Here is an 18,057-nt window from a genome sequence, read left to right on the forward strand (position 1 = left end):
TTATCTGGCCGAGATGAGGTGTTGTTTCAGCCAGGGAAAAAAGAAGAGAAGGAGGGAATCTGAGATATCTCTTTTTATAGTCTGGGAGTGGTCACACCCTCCTGAGGTAGACTTGACCAATGAGATTGTTGGGATTTCCAAGCGGGAAATTTATGGCCCTTTGTTTCAAGCATAAAATCAAAGGGTCTGTGCCCATTTATATTCTAATTAATCCTACAAGGACATGACATACATGAAAGTGTAAGTCGTGAAGCGAGCATTAATTTGATAAGAGACACGACATATATGAGGTTACATGAAATAGTAAGTTGTTCAAAAGACATGCATAAACGACAATACAACGGACACTTTACAATACAGTTATATGTGTACATACAATGTTCTGGGGTGCATGTTCATTTATATACCTATACCTCTATACCTTAAGGCAAAAGCGTGTGTTTTAAAGGCTTTGTGTCTTTCCCATGTGGACTTTTCCTGTGGCCACATTCTTTTGAGTTGTAAAACATCTTATCTGATTGTTTCCAGGGTAACCCAGGGTCTTTCTCTGTTGTGTTGGGGGAGAGTCTGTTACTAAGCACAAGCATTTAAAACATATTAGTACATACAGCGATTATGGGTTTGATTTCGCCTCAGTTGCTACATGTTGATTTGGGAACCCCAGATCTCAGAGTTCAGTGAGATCTGATGTTCTGTAGGCAGACAATGAACTCTTTGAACGAGTAAATCCAACATGATGAACCTTACAAACAGAGATTTGCAAAATTAATGTCTTTTTGTTCAGACAAATATGAGATGCTTAACAACAGTGAAAGTGCTAGCACAGCAGGTAGTAACAGGTATAGAACATAAAAAACAACAATATATTGCAATTTAAAAACAATAAATAACACACATTTGGTATTTTGTTGCCAGTTTTATCCACAGTGTCTTTCGTTACAGGTTCAGTTCCTGAGAGTCAGAGTTTGATCAAGAACACAATGGTGATGTACCACAAACAAACCAACAAAAACACAAAATGCTACATAGACTTAAACATAAAATATTTCCTGCTGAAAACAGCAGCTTAAAGTATAACGTAAATGATAGAGACAACATCAGTTTTCATCAGGGATGTTCGTCTGATAGTGTTGTCAATTGACAATAGTAAATCTGTAAAGTTTCTAACATTACCAGTATCAGTAGTAATTCAGTCATTCAGAGTGTTTGACTGACAGTTGGCTTGTCTCGCAGTGTGACATTACTTGTGTGAATTCATGTTCAGTCAGTTATCTGTTGTCTCAGTTGTCTCACAGTTCCTGTCTGGATCCCTTTAACAGCTTCAATAAACCCTATAATGAAAAAAAGCATTAGTTGTTTTGTTCCTGCTAATGCATTTATTTGTTTATTACTTTAAATGCTAATTAACAGTAATTCTGAAGCAATGTTTAAATAATTAGAATACATTTTTAATTTAACTTAACTTAAAGCTGCAATATATAAAACCTTTGCAGTAAAATATCCAAAAACCAATAGGCCAGTGTTATATATTTAGTTCAATCGAGTACTTACAATATCCCAAATGTTTCCAACTATTTGTAAAAAGCGTGAGAAATTGCTATTTTAACCAAGGAACCGGGACCTGTGAGGGAGTCGCCTGTCAATTGACCGTTCGTAAAAGCCCTTTGTTACTGTTGCTATGTCCAACGAGCCATGGCGCTCACACGCCACACACACGTTCTCACATAGAGAAAATACATCGCGGAGCAAAGAGTACACTGACAACACGCCGACAGACAGGACAGAGCAAGTTACTTTTGATATGAAACAAAGTCTCAACTTTTAAAGAAATGTAAACAATAAATACCGTTTTGTGGCTCTTTAATGTGTGGTGCTGTAGCCCCTCAGTTAAAGCTGCTCGTGAACCGATTATCTCTTCCTTCTAGTTCATTAATAAGCACGAAATAACAGAGTAACGTCATAACATAATTTTCAACACACTCAGATGTATCTAATATGATAAACAGAGCTGTGTTACCTCATACTCATGACCAGAAAAGCGGAAGTGGTGCCGGCGACTGTGGCATAATAAAAGTCCCGCTGCTCGCGAGGCGTGTGTTGTGCTTATTAGCAGTCGCTCCATTAAAATGCGCTAAAACTTGGCATCATCAAACCACGCCTTTGTTTTGAATAGGCAACCTCCATCTGATGGAAAATTACACAGTGCACCTTTAAAAAAATTGTTACAGCAAATTAGTCTGAATTTGAATTAGTTGAAATTGGTGTTGAGGTGAAATTTAAGAGTGGTACCTAATAGTGTAATTTTGGCATTGTGGCACTATTCTTCTGTCTCTATTTTTTCTTCCCATCTTCTCTTTATGTTCTCTTTCACTGAGAGAATCTAAATAAACTAAAGAGAAAAGTTTGTAGACAAACTTTGATGTTGACTTGAGAAAGCAGGAAAGTTTGAAGTAGTTTTAACAGCTTTAAGTTTGAAGGTTAAGTTTAAAGGTTTGAATTCGTTTTAGTTTAGTACTTCTAAAAGCTAGATATTGGATTTTTTTTATAGATTTTCTCTTAATTTATAGATTTTTTGGATAGAAAATATTAGATAGAATGAAGCTTAAAATGAGTTTGTATGGCTAAGAAATGGCAGCTTTTTTTTTTATAATGTGCTTAACCAGACATCTGTCATACTGGCAGTCTCAGACGCAGCACTAACATGGCAAACTGAATTAGGTGTAGCTATTGATAAGGAGAAATGGGATGTCATCTGTAATCAAACAAAACGGATATCTGTTTGTAATCACGCCAGGTTGTTACAATTTAAAATGATTCACAGATTGCAAATATCTCCAAGCAAAAGACATAAAATGTATCCTCATACCTCTCCTGACTGCCTTAAATGCAAAACTGCGTTGGGTACATATACTCATTGGGTTTGGTACTGTCCTAAAATTCAGTTATACTGGTAAGATATGAGCGCTATTTTTGGAACTGTTTTGACCTGTGATCCTGTCTCGCTGCTCTTGGGATATAGAGACAGTAAAATCAGTCCTGGTTCAGGCAAACTATATGATATTCTCACCTATGCTGCACGCAAGAACATTTTCCTGTCGTGGATTAGCGACAAACCTCCTTCTAAAACAGCTTGGCATAAACTCATCATGGAGCTCTTTCCTTTGGAATACCTAACTTGCCTTCTTCATTCCACAAAAGGACGTTTCTTAAATATTTGGACTCCCTATCTTCGTTTTACCAACTCTACTGTTGCATCTAAATTGAATGGCGTTGCTTTAGATTCATAATTTTGATTTGTACTGTGTCATATATCCTGTATATTGTCCAGATCTATATTGTGCTGAGCTTTGTTCTCTGTTTTCTGTTTTTGTTTGGAATTTTGTTCCTAAATTTGTTCAAAAGAAAATACAAATATTTGAATAAAAATATTTAATGCAGAAATGGCAGCTTAATTTAGTCTAATGGGCTTCTAGCAGTTTAGATTTGAACCCTGGCTCATCTGATCATTCAGTCAACAGCACCTTTCACACAGCAATACCGGTAAATTACCATCAAATTACTAGAATGACTGGCCCTTTTCAATACACAAATGTGCTGTTCACACAAGCAACAGTGTTCTAGCTTTTTACCGGATAAGAGACAATTCACACATCAGCAGCAAAATATCGATAAATCATGTGATGTCAGTCATCTGAAGTGATCTTTAAACGCTGCGCCGTTGTCTTCCTCCGCCCGCGAGAGGAGAATCGCTTTAGTTTTTTTTTATGTTCAATCTGACATCATCTTTATGACGTCTGAGTGACAGGCATAACAGATAATCAAACAGAACACGTGTTTGCTCTTAACAACACATCACTCGCGTAATAGCCTTGTGTCCAACTACAGAGAGACCCTGATGAATGGAAAAGAAGGCTGGGTCTCGAGTGCGACACATTAAAAAAGCTGTGAGACGTTGCGCAACGGTCAAAAATGATCATTTAGCACATTTAAATAGGGGTGGGAATCTCTAGGCACCTCACGATTCGATTCGATTACGATTCAGAGAGCTGCGATGCGATTATAAAACGATTATCGATGCATCTTTTTCTCTATACAGATTTTCTTTTTTCTCTATTGGTAATTTTAAAGCAAAGTATTTTTAATGACCCATAATGAATTTACTTCCAATATTTTGTATTAATAAAACAAATAGAAGTGTTACAGAAAGGTTACATTTGCCAGAATATGTCCCAACATTCGAAGAACCAACAGGAAACATGTGTAGCAGCATACTTGTAAATTAATACTGATTGCAGCATATTCTAAATCACTAACATAATGAGCAATACCCTCATGTTATGTGCAATTAATAATATAATCCTTCAGACATAAAAATAAAATAAAAATGTTGCTGTATCAAAATCACAGCTTTTATACAAAAAATATAGAATTCTGTACCAGCAGCTCTCATACAAAAGTAATGCTTGTGGACTTCAGCATATTCTGAATAACTAGTAACATACAGCTGCTCTTATACACAAATAAAGTCTAGCACAGACAATTTATTGCTCTATACCACAATAAAAAAATATTTTATGCAACGAACATCTGAACACTAAATTAATATCTGCAGAGAATACGGACGCAAATCCTTGACCATCAAATTAGCGATTGAGTTTATGGTCCTCTGGTTGGCAGCGTCTAACGTTACCGGTTCAGCCAAACGTTGCAAACGTGTGATATGGTTTTGCGTGATTCGAAAATATTTTAGTTTACTTGACACAACTTGCATATTGTAACGTACTGCTCCGAGACAGAGGTTGAGAATCCAAATGCAGCTTTATTTGTAAGGGGTAATCCACAATCGTAGTCAAAAACAGGCAACAGGTCATACACAGGCAAGCAGTCCAAACAGGCAAACAAGGCAAGAGAGACAGGCAAACGGATAATCCACAGAACAGGCAAGAAATCCAAAACCAGAGACGTGAAACCAGGGAAACGCTCAGAAATGCAGTGATACAACAAAACAAGACTTGGCAATGACTGACAGAATGAACAGGCTTATATAGGGTGAGCTAACTAGGAAATGGGGTGCAGGTGGATGTAATCAATGGGTGTTGAAGAGTCCGGGCAAAGGATTATGGGTTATGTAGTCCTTGATGGAGTGACAGTCTGGAGTGGAGTGCCCTCAGGTGGTTCTCATGGGCACTCACACAGGACGAATTGTGACATAGCCCCCCTCCTAAGGAGTGGCTTCCAGACACTCCTATAATAATAATCCCGGAGGGAGGTGGAGCGGAGGCGGACCCGGGGGTGGGATGGAGGGCCAGGCCCATGGAGTGGAAGAGGGCCTGGAGACAGAGCAGAAGACCAGGAAGGAGCAGGCTGAACAGATGACCAGGGTGGTGCAGGCGGGACAGATGACCAGGCTGGTGTAGGCAGAGCAGGCAGCCAGGGTGGAGCAGACGACCACCACAGCAGCGCAGACGGTCTTGAAGCCCCCCACGGTGGAGCAGACGACCACCACATCAGCGCAGACGAGGTTGAAGACCCCCACGGCGGAGCAGACTGAGCAGGTGTCCCAGTCGGAGTCCTCCCTGTATTCGGGACAGGAGGCGGAGTCCTCTCTGGACTCGGGACAGGAGGCGGAGTCCTCTCTGGACTCGGGACAGGAGGCGGAGTCCTCTCTGGACTCGTGACTGGAGGCGGAGTCCTCTCTGGACTCGTGACTGGAGGCGGAGTCCTCTCTGGACTCGTGACTGGAGGCGGAGTCCTCTCTGGACTCGTGACTGGAGGCGGAGTCCTCTCTGGACTCGTGACTGGAGGCGGAGTCCTCTCTGGACTCGTGACTGGAGGCGGAGCCCTCTCTGGACTCGGGACACGGGCCGGAGCCCTCTCTGGACTCGGGACACGGGCCGGAGCCCTCTCTGGACTCGGGACACGGGCCGGAGCCCTCTCTGGACTCGGGACACGGGCCGGAGCCCTCTCTGGACTCGGGACACGGGCCGGAGCCCTCTCTGGACTCGGGACACGGGCCGGAGCCCTCTCTGGACGTTGGTCAGTGGCCGGAGCCATCTCTGGACGTTGGTCAGTGGCCGGAGCCATCTCTGGACGTTGGTCAGTGGCCGGAGCCATCTCTGGACGTTGGTCAGTGGCCGTAGCAGCCATCTCTGGACGCTGGTCAGTGGCCGTAGCAGCCATCTCTGGACGCTGGTCAGTGGCCGGAGCAGCCATCTCTGGACGCTGGTCAGTGGCCGGAGCCGCCATCTCTGGACGCTGGTCAGTGGCCGGAGCCATCTCTGGACGCTGGTCAGTGGCCGGAGCCATCTCTGGACGCTGGTCAGTGGCCGGAGCCATCTCTGGACGCTGGTCAGTGGCCGGAGCCATCTCTGGACGCTGGTCAGTGGCCGGAGCCATCTCTGGACGCTGGTCAGTGGCCGGAGCCATCTCTGGACGCTGGTCAGTGGCCGGAGCCATCTCTGGACGCTGGTCAGTGGCCGGAGCCATCTCTGGACGCTGGTCAGTGGCCGGAGCCATCGCTAGACGCTGGTCAGTGGCCGGAGCCATCTCTGGACGCTGGTCATTGGCCGGAGTCATCTCTGGACGCTGGTCAGTGGCTGGAGCCATCTCTGGACGCTGGTCAGTGGCTGGAGCCATCTCTGGACGCTGGTCAGTGGCGGGAGCCATCTCTGGACGCTGGTCAGTGGCGGGAGCCATCTCTGGACGCAGGTCAGTGGCGGGAGCCATCTCTGGACGCAGGTCAGTGGCTGAAGGAGCCATCTCTACAGAGGGTTCTGGTAGGGTGACGGCCATTTTGGCAGAGGGAGTGCTGCACTCCTCCTCTGCAACACCAACCATAAAGGCAGAACCGCTCAACAATAATGCTATGTTGATATAAAATTCTAATGTCCAATTTGGATCGTGAAGTGGCATAATTGAACTGAGTGGCTCAGATAGTCCCCCAAGAAAGAAAATCATAAGACATACCGAGTCCATAGTAGTCAAATGTGCCAGCTCTATAAAGTCCACAACATAGTCCTCAATAGGACAATCTCCTTGACGGAGACGCATGATCTGTGCGGCTAGACTCATTTGTGGATAGACTGTCACTTGGCTGCTGGATCTGTGCATGGCGAAGTCTTCTGTAACGTACTGCTCCGAGACAGAGGTTGAGAATCCAAATGCAGCTTTATTTGTAAGGGGTAATCCACAATCGTAGTCAAAAACAGGCAACAGGTCATACACAGGCAAGCAGTCCAAACAGGCAAACAAGGCAAGAGAGACAGGCAAACGGGTAATCCACGGAACAGGCAAGAAATCCAAAACCAGAGACGTGAAACCAGGGAAACGCTCAGAAATGCAGTGATACAAAAAAAAAGACTTGGCAATGACTGACAGAATGAACAGGCTTATATAGGGTGAGCTAACTAGGAAATGGGGTGCAGGTGGATGTAATCAATGGGTGTTGAAGAGTCCGGGCAAAGGATTATGGGTGATGTAGTCCTTGATGGAGTGACAGTCTGGAGTGGAGTGCCCTCAGGTGGTTCTCATGGGCACTCACACAGGACGAATTGTGACACATATAGTGTGGCTCTTGTCCAGGTTATTTTCCCCTTCGACTTATAGAAGCCAATATAGTGCCGAAGTCATGACGTCATTTTGTAGGCCAAAACGCGGAAGTGAGTAAGCATTTTAGCACTTCCGGTTCCCTCGCCCTAAAGTCTATGGTTTTTTTTATGCGTTTTTGCTAAATCACCTGAAATAAAGTCTGTGGTTAACAAAGCCTCTAAATATTTTCAAATTTTGATCTATGACATAAAACACATTAGTTTAAAATCTGCTTGTGATTTTTTAAAACTTTATTGTGTCTTAAAAACGGTGGTTGCTAACAATTTGCTAAAAGGGACTACATCCTTTGGCGGGGACTTTAGACGTCACCGTGACAAACAGGAAATCTCTCACTAGCCCGCGTTTCAGCATTACTTATGAAGAACTTATGTGGCGTGAATAAATTGCGCTATTCGTGCGAAGTTGGATGCTTGAACATTTTGAGTTTACTCGCTTCATTCGCGTGACATTCACTGCACAACAGACGCCAATTCGCCTCATAGGAGGAGCTTCTGCCAGCGGCTCGTCTCGTTGAGAAATGACTGACATGGGCTGTGTTTACACGTCTTTTTGTGTTAAAATCTACTGTTAATGTGTGACAAAACGTAGTTTTAAGACTTTTTCAGTCGATAATGTAGTTGTTTAAAGCTCAAATCTGTGGTTTATTTATAAGAAGAGTGCCTATTTGAACATTTTATCTGGAGTTTTCGGAGTTGTGAGCTCCAGTGGGTCAGCGGCGCTCCGCGCTTGTTTACCCGGCGAGAGTAGACTTTCCTCGGCTAGTCCTTCTGACGTCTGCCACTGGCTCTGATGTCTCTGGGGCGTCTCCAGCTATAATTCGTCTTGTGGAGATTTAACGGCCCATATTTGCTCTCATGGATCTATAGTTTGTTCCCTGGCAAATCGTTTAGGCTGAGGGCAAAGTGAAGTTTCATTACTTGTTTATTTTTTGGCTATAACTTTACGTTACTGTAGCAATTATGGACGCAGACATATAGATGAGTTAATCTTCCAATGATTCGATCAAATTAACATCCTTTTCAACAAAGCACAATTCAGCTCCAGGAAATCATCATCATCACGAGGGAGATGGGGGCTTGTTTCTGCCCGAAGCTACTAGTTCTGACTTCCTATGGACTCGCCACCAAACTCAGTTAAAAGAGGACAAAGGGGCTTGTGGTTGTCACAAGACAAAGAAACAACCAGACCTCTGTCTTGGCAATGACCGGTAAATGAACTCCACGACACAGCTAAAACTCCAAGTAAGCTCACAGAAACTGTTAGCTTATGGAGTACATCAAATAACTGATTATTGGACTTTCATTTCAAATAGCCTTCGACATAACTTGTTAGTGTGTTTACAACTAATACACGTTAGTTAGACTATTAGGCATGTATATTACTCACAATTCATGCAATTATGTAACTATTGAATGAGTGGATGAAAAAGCATTGTGTTTGATACCGGTGTGTTCGTATGGGTATAATCCAACAGATGAGCTGAATGAAATCTTTATAGAATTGATCATGTCCTTATAGTAAGAAATTAGGTCTAAATTTACTCTCTGCTTAAGAGCAGGAAACTAAATTCTATAGATAACCCAATTTTGTGGGAGGGGTGGAGACACAGTCACCCCTGAAGCCTAATTGGCCAGAACCCATCCAGGGGATGGGCAAATGTTTGAGTTTAGTCTCAGAACACGAACGAAAAGTTCAGTTCTGTTCCCAGTTTTCAGTTCTGCAGTTCTGTTCTCAAGTTCAGTTCTCAGTTCTGTTCGCGGTTCTGTTCCCAGTTTCAGTTCTGCAGTTCGTCTGCAGTTCTGTACAGTTCAGACCAGAAGCAGTGCAGAGTCCAGCTCAAGTTCGGTTCCAGTTCGGTTCGAGCTGGTTCGCGGCCTGTTCGCAGTTCAGAGATGAGCTAAGTCCTAGCAGTATGACCAGAGAGAGTTCTGAACGGAGCTCCCAGGAGACGATCTGACGATCGTGACAGACCAATACAGAGAAAATGGGTTAACAACGATTTCATTCAGGCCATCTGCTTTTCTCTCACTTTCCTTTCTTTTACTTAAAGTTTATTTTATTTCCGTTAAGTCTCGGGTTCTGTTAAGTTTCGCCACAAAAGTCTCTCAACAACGAGTTTCTAACCGCGCGCTCCAACTTCAAACAACGCCCACAAGACTTCCATCCAGCCGCCAACACGCCACGTGGTTGGCTTCCCCAGACGTCGACCAGACCTTCAGCGAATCAAAGATCCGGGAAAATCCCTGTCCAGCCAGGAGAAGGGAATCCCCTTTGTCAGACGACACGCGACACAAACGCAAGTAACGCCTTTTTGATTCCAAGCTGAACTGGTGCATTAGATCAAATGTAATAACCCTGACTAAGAAACGATAGGAGGTTAAATTACTGATCAATGGTTTCTTCAGGTCATGTTTCATAAATGCATAGATTGCTTAGGATTTCATAATTTCTCTCTCTTAGAACTTATTCTTTCCTCACCTTCTTCCTTTCTGCAACGTGTGAATGTGCGAGTGCGTGTGTTTATGTTAGATATTAGTTTGATGTGTTAGATTAATCAATAAAGTTCCGTTTGTATTCAAAGATAACTGTTCTTGTGTTATGTGCTTATCAATTTAATGTCTTGAACTGCCGATCTAAGTTACCTGGCTGTTAAATAGTGTTTCACTATTGTTTGGATATTAATATCCGCTGCAGAGTTGATATTTACGGCCCGTTCAAATGAACGCTAGAAGAGTCATTTGCTCGGCTGTAAAATAGACTCTCAAAATTCCCTATGAATTCATTAAACTCATTCATTTGAGCTAAATATACATGTTTCCCTTTAACAGAGCCCCCTTTAAGTTCTTACATATCGGCGGACGAATAAGTTAAGGTGTAAACATTAATTCTGAATTATTTATAAATTATAGTGTCATTTGAGTCTCTTTAATTTTAATTCAGTTCCCCGTTGAGTTATTATTTTATCTGACTCATAGTCGCTACATTACCGTTGTAGCCGACTAGCACTGACTTTGAATGTTTGACTGAATTGTTTGCTTTATGTAATGTATAGCTTATTATACCTTTTACTTATACTTTTGTATTATTGATCATACATAAATTTGCATTTAACAAAAAGAGACTGGGTTGTGTTTCATGTCATTTAATGTTATCACAGTGATAATCATATTGTCTGAAAAACCATTAACAAAAGATAAATCTCAGAGAGGCACGCATAAACAAAATTAGTTTCTAACATTTTTGGAAAAAAACTAATGGGCAATATGTCTCATGAAAAAGTGGATAAGTGTTCATACACAGCGCAGATCATAATGAGCGAGCGTGTTTTTTAAATAAAGTTTGAGGAAGCTTGATGATGACGTTGATCCGCGACTATGGTGTGCTGTAGTCCGTTTATAGCCTACCGTTAGCATTTTATATCTGACGGCTTTATTTAGGCTTCAAAATTTATACATTTTGGATTAATTTGTAAAGATTATCTTGATAGACAAAACGTGTAAGGGTCATAACTCTTTGTTGAACACAGATCTTATTTTTTGCGATTTTCCAAAAGTCTATGGGGAAAATGCATGGCTTTTCGATCGAGGGAACCCATGCGCCGCTAACTTCCGGGTTGGCCTACAAAGTGACGTTATGACTTCGGCACTCTATGTGCTTCCATATATACGCTAGCTTTTAATGCAGTGGGTGCCGGTCTGATGTCGCTCAGTTATCATGCGTCTCTGTTAGGTGCACGCTGACGCCACAGGCGGTCCGGGCGCGCGCTTCAGAGTTGCGTCTTTTGCATTCCGTCAACATTACGCTATCAACATTTAGAAAATCTTTTTTTTATTTTTTATTTGTGAATCGATTCAGAATAGTCCACGTCCGCATCGCGATGCATCTAAGAATCAACCCCCCCCCCCCCCCCCCCCTATATTTAAATACCGGTACCGGTAATTTACCAGTAAAGACTGCATGTATGAAAACGGCTATTGGGATTTTTCCGAGTTGTGATTGTCATTTTTAGGAAAACTGTAAGTCTGATCAGTTAGAAAAGAGATGGCAACCTGAGTCAGAACAGTCTGAAGGTCTGAGTTTGGTGGATTTAGCTTGAAAGCTTTAGGAGATGCATTTTAGTCTACACCGGACATGATCGTGAACACGTCACATCACGTCACCCAAAAACAGCTAGAAGCATTCAACTCTGGACGAGACCAGTGCAAATCCATTTGTTCTTCCTATGAGAAGTATTGCGAGTTCTTGGAGTACGTCATAAATAGAACAAGGCATCAGGATTTTGTTGTGTCTTGTACTGCATCCAGTCTAGACAACATGACTGATTACAATGGGTTCTATTGCCTTTTGTCGAAAAGAAGAAGAATAGAGAAGAGGAAGAAGAAGAGGAAGAAGAAGAAGAAGCTTAAACAGTAGATCAGAATGTTGGATTTCTCAAGCAAACATAATAATGTTACTGTGGTGTCTCAATGGCAGCCTCAGGCACAGACTGATTAGGAGACATCAAATCCATCAATTGAGAGATTTCCTGATTAGGGGACAGGTCTTCTGCACCCCTCTCCTTTAATAAAACAGATTCACAGGAGGTAAAAGAAATGAACAGGGCTGATGATTCAGTTACAAAAATACTAATGACTTAAAATGCAGTTTTTCCTGATCATGAGCAATAAAAAATGGCATAGACCATTGTACTATACAGTGGGGCAAAAAAGTATTTAGTCAGCCACCAATTGTGCAAGTTCTCCCACTTAAAAAGATGAGAGAGGCCTGTAATTTTCATCATAGGTACACTTCAGCTATGAGAGACAGAATGAGAAAAACAAATCCAGAAAATCACATTGTCTGATTTTTAAAGAATTTATTTGCAAATTATGGTGTAAAATAAGCATTTTGTCAGTAACAAAAGTAACAAAAATGTCAATACTTTGTTATATACCCTTTGTTGGAAATGACAGAGGTCAAACGTTTTCTGTAAGTCGCCACAAGGTTTTTACACACTGTTGCTGGTAGTTTGGCACATTCATCCATGCAGATTTCCTGGGCAACACAGATTTTCAACTCCCTCCAAAGATTTTCTATGGGGTTGAGATCTGGAGACTGGCTAGGTCACTCCAGGGCCTTGAAATGCTTCTTACGAAGCCACTCCTTCATTGCCCGGTGGGGTGTTTGGGATCATTGTCATGCTGAAAGACCCAGCCAGGTTTCATCTTCAATGCCCTTGCTGATGGAAGGTTTTTACTCAGAATCTCATGATACATGGCCCCATTCATTCTTTCCTTTGCACGAATCAGTTGTCCTGGTCCCTTTGCAGAAAAACAGCCCCAAAGCATGATGTTTCCACCCCCATGCTTCACAGTAGGCATGGTGTTCTTTGGATGCAACACAGCATTCTTTCTCCTCCAAACACGACAAGTTGAGTTTTTACCAGAAAGTTCTATTTTGGTTTCATCTGACCATATGACATTCTCCCAATCCTCTTCTGGATCATCCAAATGCTCTCTAGCAAACTTCAGACGGGCCCGGACATGTACTGGCTTAAGCAGGGCGACACGTCTGGCACTGCAGGATTTGAGTCCTTGGCGGCGTAGTGTGTTACTGATGGTAGCTTTTGTTACTTTGGTCCCAGCTCTCTGCAGGTCATTCACTAGGTCCCCCTGTGTGGTTCTGGGATTTTTGCTCACTGTTCTTGTGATAATTTTGACCCCACAGGGTGAGATCTTGCGTGGAGCCCCAGATTTAGGGAGATTATCAGTGGTCTTCTATGTAGGGTTGCCACCCGTCCCGTAAAATACGGAATCGTCCGTATTTACAAGCAAAATGACGCGTCCCTTATCAAACCAATACGGGATGCGATTTGTCCCTTATTTTACATAGTTCCACACATAGTTCAATAAACACATAAGGATTTTGCAGTGTGGAGAATACTGATAGCAAATATAAAAAAATCAATTTCACAATAAATAGTACAGGAGCTCATTTTTGCGTGATTGTGTTTTAGCGGCTTTGTTGCCATAGCATAGCGGCGGAGTCTGTGCCTAGCGCTGTGCCTGTAAACTTTTTTAAAACATGTCTTGCTCGGTTAATTAATAGATTATAGCCTAATAAATGTTATTATTAATTTATAATTTAGCTAGGCTATATTAATCATACATAATAAATAATCCTGTCATATAAAGTTTATGATATTTAAAAATATATATTTAGATAGAAATGGGACAAATAATAACATGATAATATAGTCATAATTTAAGTAAATTAATTTAAAAAAATAAAATTTTTGAAATTCAAAAAAGTGATTACTGGTCCAGAATGACTGCTTAAAGGGTTTTAGTTCACCCAAAAATGAAAATTATGTCATCATTTCCTCACCCTCAAGTTGTTATGGGTGTTATGTAGTGAATGGGTGTCCCTTATTTTGCCACACTGAAGGTGGCAACCCTACTTGTATGTCTTCCATTTTCTAATATTTGCTCCCACAGTTGATTTCTTCACACCAAGCTGCTTACCTATTGCAGATTCAGTCTTCCCAGCCTGGTGCAGGTCTACAATTTTGTTTTGGTGTCCTTTGACAGCTCTTTGGTCTTGGCCATAGTGGAGTTTGGAGCCTGACTGTTTGAGGTTGTGGACAGGTAGTTCAAACAGGTGCCATTAATACAGGTAACGAGTGGGGGACAGAGGAGCCTCTAAAAGAAGAAGTTACAGGTCTGTGAGAGCCAGAAATCTTGCTTTTTTTGTAGGTGACCAAATACTTATTTTCCACCATAATTTGCAAATAAATTCTGTAAAAATCCGACAATGGGATTTTCTGGATTTTTCTTCTTCTCATTCTGTCTCTCATAGTTGAAGTGTACCTATGATGAAAATTACAGGCCTCACTCAAAAAAAATTAATGTCTAAACATAAGATTTATGTATTTTAATTGCATATAAATTTTCCATGCATTTGGATTACATAATTTTAACATAAACAAATTAATAAACTTAATGTGATTCATATATGTAAGTCATGCATAAATGTAACAGGTAAGATTTATGTAATTGTATTGATAAACTGAATGTAATTCATATATACCAGTTATATGTGAATGAAACAGGTAAGATTTATGTAAAAGTGCACAGAAAAACGCCCATGTTAAATTAACACTTCCTAGTGTTCGTGTGTGCTCACTACTGGGTTAAAGTACCGTTGAAGCAGTGTTAAAGTTAATGAGAGAATTGAGTGATGATTGAGAATTAATGATGAACACCGGATGATAATGAGCAGAATCACTGAAGAAAATAGAAACACAAGAACTACAACTGACTTCAGCCACAGCCTTAGATGAAATCAACTGAAGATAAAAGAAGACATTAAATATCTGAAGATATCAGTAGATGAGGATTAAACAACTTCACAAACAGCATTATCAGCTTCACGCATTGCTAACCAGACTGACTTTATTTCTGTAATTTCGGTTTTAATGAAAATAATAAGTCACCATACTGGAGATCAGTGTCTGCTTTAGTTGGGCTCTTGACCCTTAATTTTTTAACTTTAGTTTTTCTCTGCCTCCTTTAAATGTGTATAAAGCACATTTGTTATTTCAAGGGAATCCAAGAGAAAATATTATCAGGTGATGTTGGCCATTTGTTTTGGCCTGAACCACTGCTCTAATTTAGAGGCTAATTTGCTGGTTATAGAGGTAATGTGTTATTAATTGTATTGTATTGTATTCATAGAATTAGCCATGTGATTCTACAGCACAAGATACAGGACGGTTGTGTTAATTGAATAATATCCAGATTCAGAAAAAAAAAAGTGCCCAAAAGGTTTTAATCTACGGCATTACTTAGACACATACAGACATCATGAATCAGCGTATGAATCTCTACAATGGTGACAATCAAAAAAAATTCTGATAAACAGATCAACTTTGAACATAAAACAAGCAACTAAAATGTCACAACAAAAACAGCAAAAGAAAAAGCAATTGGTAAGTATCAAAGAAAATTTGTCACAATTCAGATGCATAATTTATTCATGCCGCAATGCATGCTGGGACACATGGGGGGGGGGGGTGATTGGTGGTACCCAACATGCACTGCAGCTTGAAGCTTTTAATTGATTGTCACCATTGTTGAGATTCATGCATTGATTCTTGATGTCTGTGTATATCTAAGCAATGCCATAGATTTAAATCCTGCATATTATTCGATTACCACAACGGTGCTGCAACTCGTGCTGTAGAATCACATGGCAACTATTATGCATAAAACAAAACTATTAACACAGTACCACAATAACCAGAGGATTAGCCACACAATGTCATTAACAATATATAAATAGCCAACATCACCAGATAAGATATTCTCTTGGATTCCCTTGCCATAACATATGTGCTTTATAAACACACAGTTAAAGGAGCCAGAGAAAAACTAAAGTTAAAGACTTAAGGATCAAGAACCCAACTAAAACAGACACTGATCTCCAGCATGGTGACTTCAAACAAAACTATAAACAGAAATGACAGAAATAAAGTCAGTCTGGTTAGTAATGCGTGAAGCTGATAATGCTGTTTGTGGAGTTGTTTAATCCTCATCTGCTGAGATCTTCAGATTTAATGTCTTCTTTTATCTTCAGCTGATTTCATCTATGGCTGTGGCTGAAGTCAGTTGTAGTTCTTGTGTTTATCTTTCCGTCAGTGATTCTGCTAATTATTATCAAGTGTTCATAATTAATGCTCAATCATCACTCAATTATCTAATTTACTTTAACACTGCTTCAATTGTACTTAAACCCCGTAGTGAGCACACACATGAACACTACGAAGGGTTAAGATTAACGGGTGTTTTTCTGTGCACTTTTACATAAATCTTAGCTGTTTAATTTACGTAAAACTGGTATATATGAATCACATTCAGTTTATCAATACAATTACATAAATCTTACCTGTTACATTTATGCATGACTTACATATATGAATCACATTAAGTTTATTAATTTGTTTATGTTAAAATTATGTAATCCAAATGCATGGAAAATTTATATGCAATTAAAATACATAAATCTTATGTTTAGACATTAATTTTTTTTGAGTGCTCTCATCTTTTTAAGTGGGAGAACTTGCACAATTGATGGCTGACTAAATACTTTTTTGCCCCACTGTAAAACATTTTACGTTTTATAACGCAAACATTTCTCTGCATTTCGTGTGGCAGGGCACCTTTAATAAATCCTTATCTTGTGCAAAATAAGCAAGCTGATATATATTAGCAATCTATATCTTTTATTTTTTGAATATATCCTTTACGTCTTTTAGTTTGTCAGAGATTTAAAGCACTGATTGTAACTTTTGCGTACATGCTGTAGTACGTAAGAACGAGTCTAGATTGAAGTGATAAAGTAAAATTACTGAGAAAAAATGAATCAATACTCAGATGCCATATCTGTAATTTATAGCAAAAACACCTATCATTAATTGCATCGTAAACAGATTCATTAAAAGATGTTATTACACCACCAGTAGTGTGACATCATTAACCAACGTGGTTGAACAACAAATTTGCGGCACTCCAGTTTCGGGAAACAGTCGTGACTAGCTAGTGGATTTATTTAACAATGCATCATACTCTGGTAGTTCAGCAGCGAGTTACGTCACTTTTCAGTAAACGCACCCCCTGCCATCTAAAATGATTGAACTGTCATACTGGCAAAATATGAATAAGACGGTATTCGTATTCCTACCTGCTCTCTTAAAGGGGCTATATGCAACTTTTTCCCCAAAATAAACGTAACAATAGCCTTTTTATTTTACCATATATGACTCAAACATCTCCTGATGAGCATACTGACACCTTGTCCGCTCACAGTGGGTACACCTATAAGCCTGTATCCTATTTTTCCTATTTTCTGGCGGGTAGGTTTTTCCCGCGCTCAGGGCCGGCCCGTGGCATAGGCGGAATAGGCAAATGCTAGGGGCGCCACTCATCCATAGGGGCGCCAAAATGTATTACTGATACTATTTTATTCATATTAATTTGAAATATGACCAAATAAAGCGCAAAAAAACTTAACTAAGTCCCCCGCCTCTTCCCGGTCCGCCTCATCAATCTCCCCCGCCGAGCTACTTGAAGTGCGTCAGAAATATAACGCGCGATCAGTTTTATGGAATTTGTTGTGTCGCGTCGCCTCTCGCCGCATCTAATGTAGACAGGATTGCTTTCATTTTTTAGGGTGCTTGGCCGCTCGCTACAGGTGTAGACACGGTGAAAGTTGCCTGATAATTTATGACGGATTGCCGAATTGTAGTGTCATAAAAAACAGAAGCCCTCTGATGCAGGCAAGATAAGGGAAACACTGCAAAAATGCTCTTCTTATGTAGTATTTTTGTCTTGTTTCTAGTCTAAATATCTAAAAATTCTTAAACCAAGATGCATTTACTAGATAAGTAAAATAATATTTTTTCTTAAGTGA

The 18,057-nt window shown here is 40.7% G+C and overlaps 1 protein-coding gene across 1 annotated transcript in view; it reads right to left on the minus strand.

Annotated features, from left to right (window-relative positions):
• Positions 1-899: 899 nt before the first annotated feature.
• Positions 900-18,057, minus strand: part of LOC307120153 (cell adhesion molecule CEACAM3-like) — a gene marked incomplete at its 5' end in the record, with an annotated part of 36,359 nt that continues 19,201 nt past the window's right edge. The window contains 2 exons of the mRNA XM_079807040.1: positions 900-1,331; positions 14,112-14,288. Of these exons, the coding sequence (XP_079663166.1) occupies positions 14,148-14,288 (141 nt within the window). The 3' untranslated portion in view covers positions 900-1,331; positions 14,112-14,147. The remainder of the gene's footprint in view (positions 1,332-14,111; positions 14,289-18,057) is intronic.

Source organism: Gobio gobio (assembly GCF_949357685.1).
Source record: "Gobio gobio genome assembly, chromosome: 24".
Classification (NCBI taxonomy): domain Eukaryota; kingdom Metazoa; phylum Chordata; class Actinopteri; order Cypriniformes; family Gobionidae; genus Gobio; species Gobio gobio.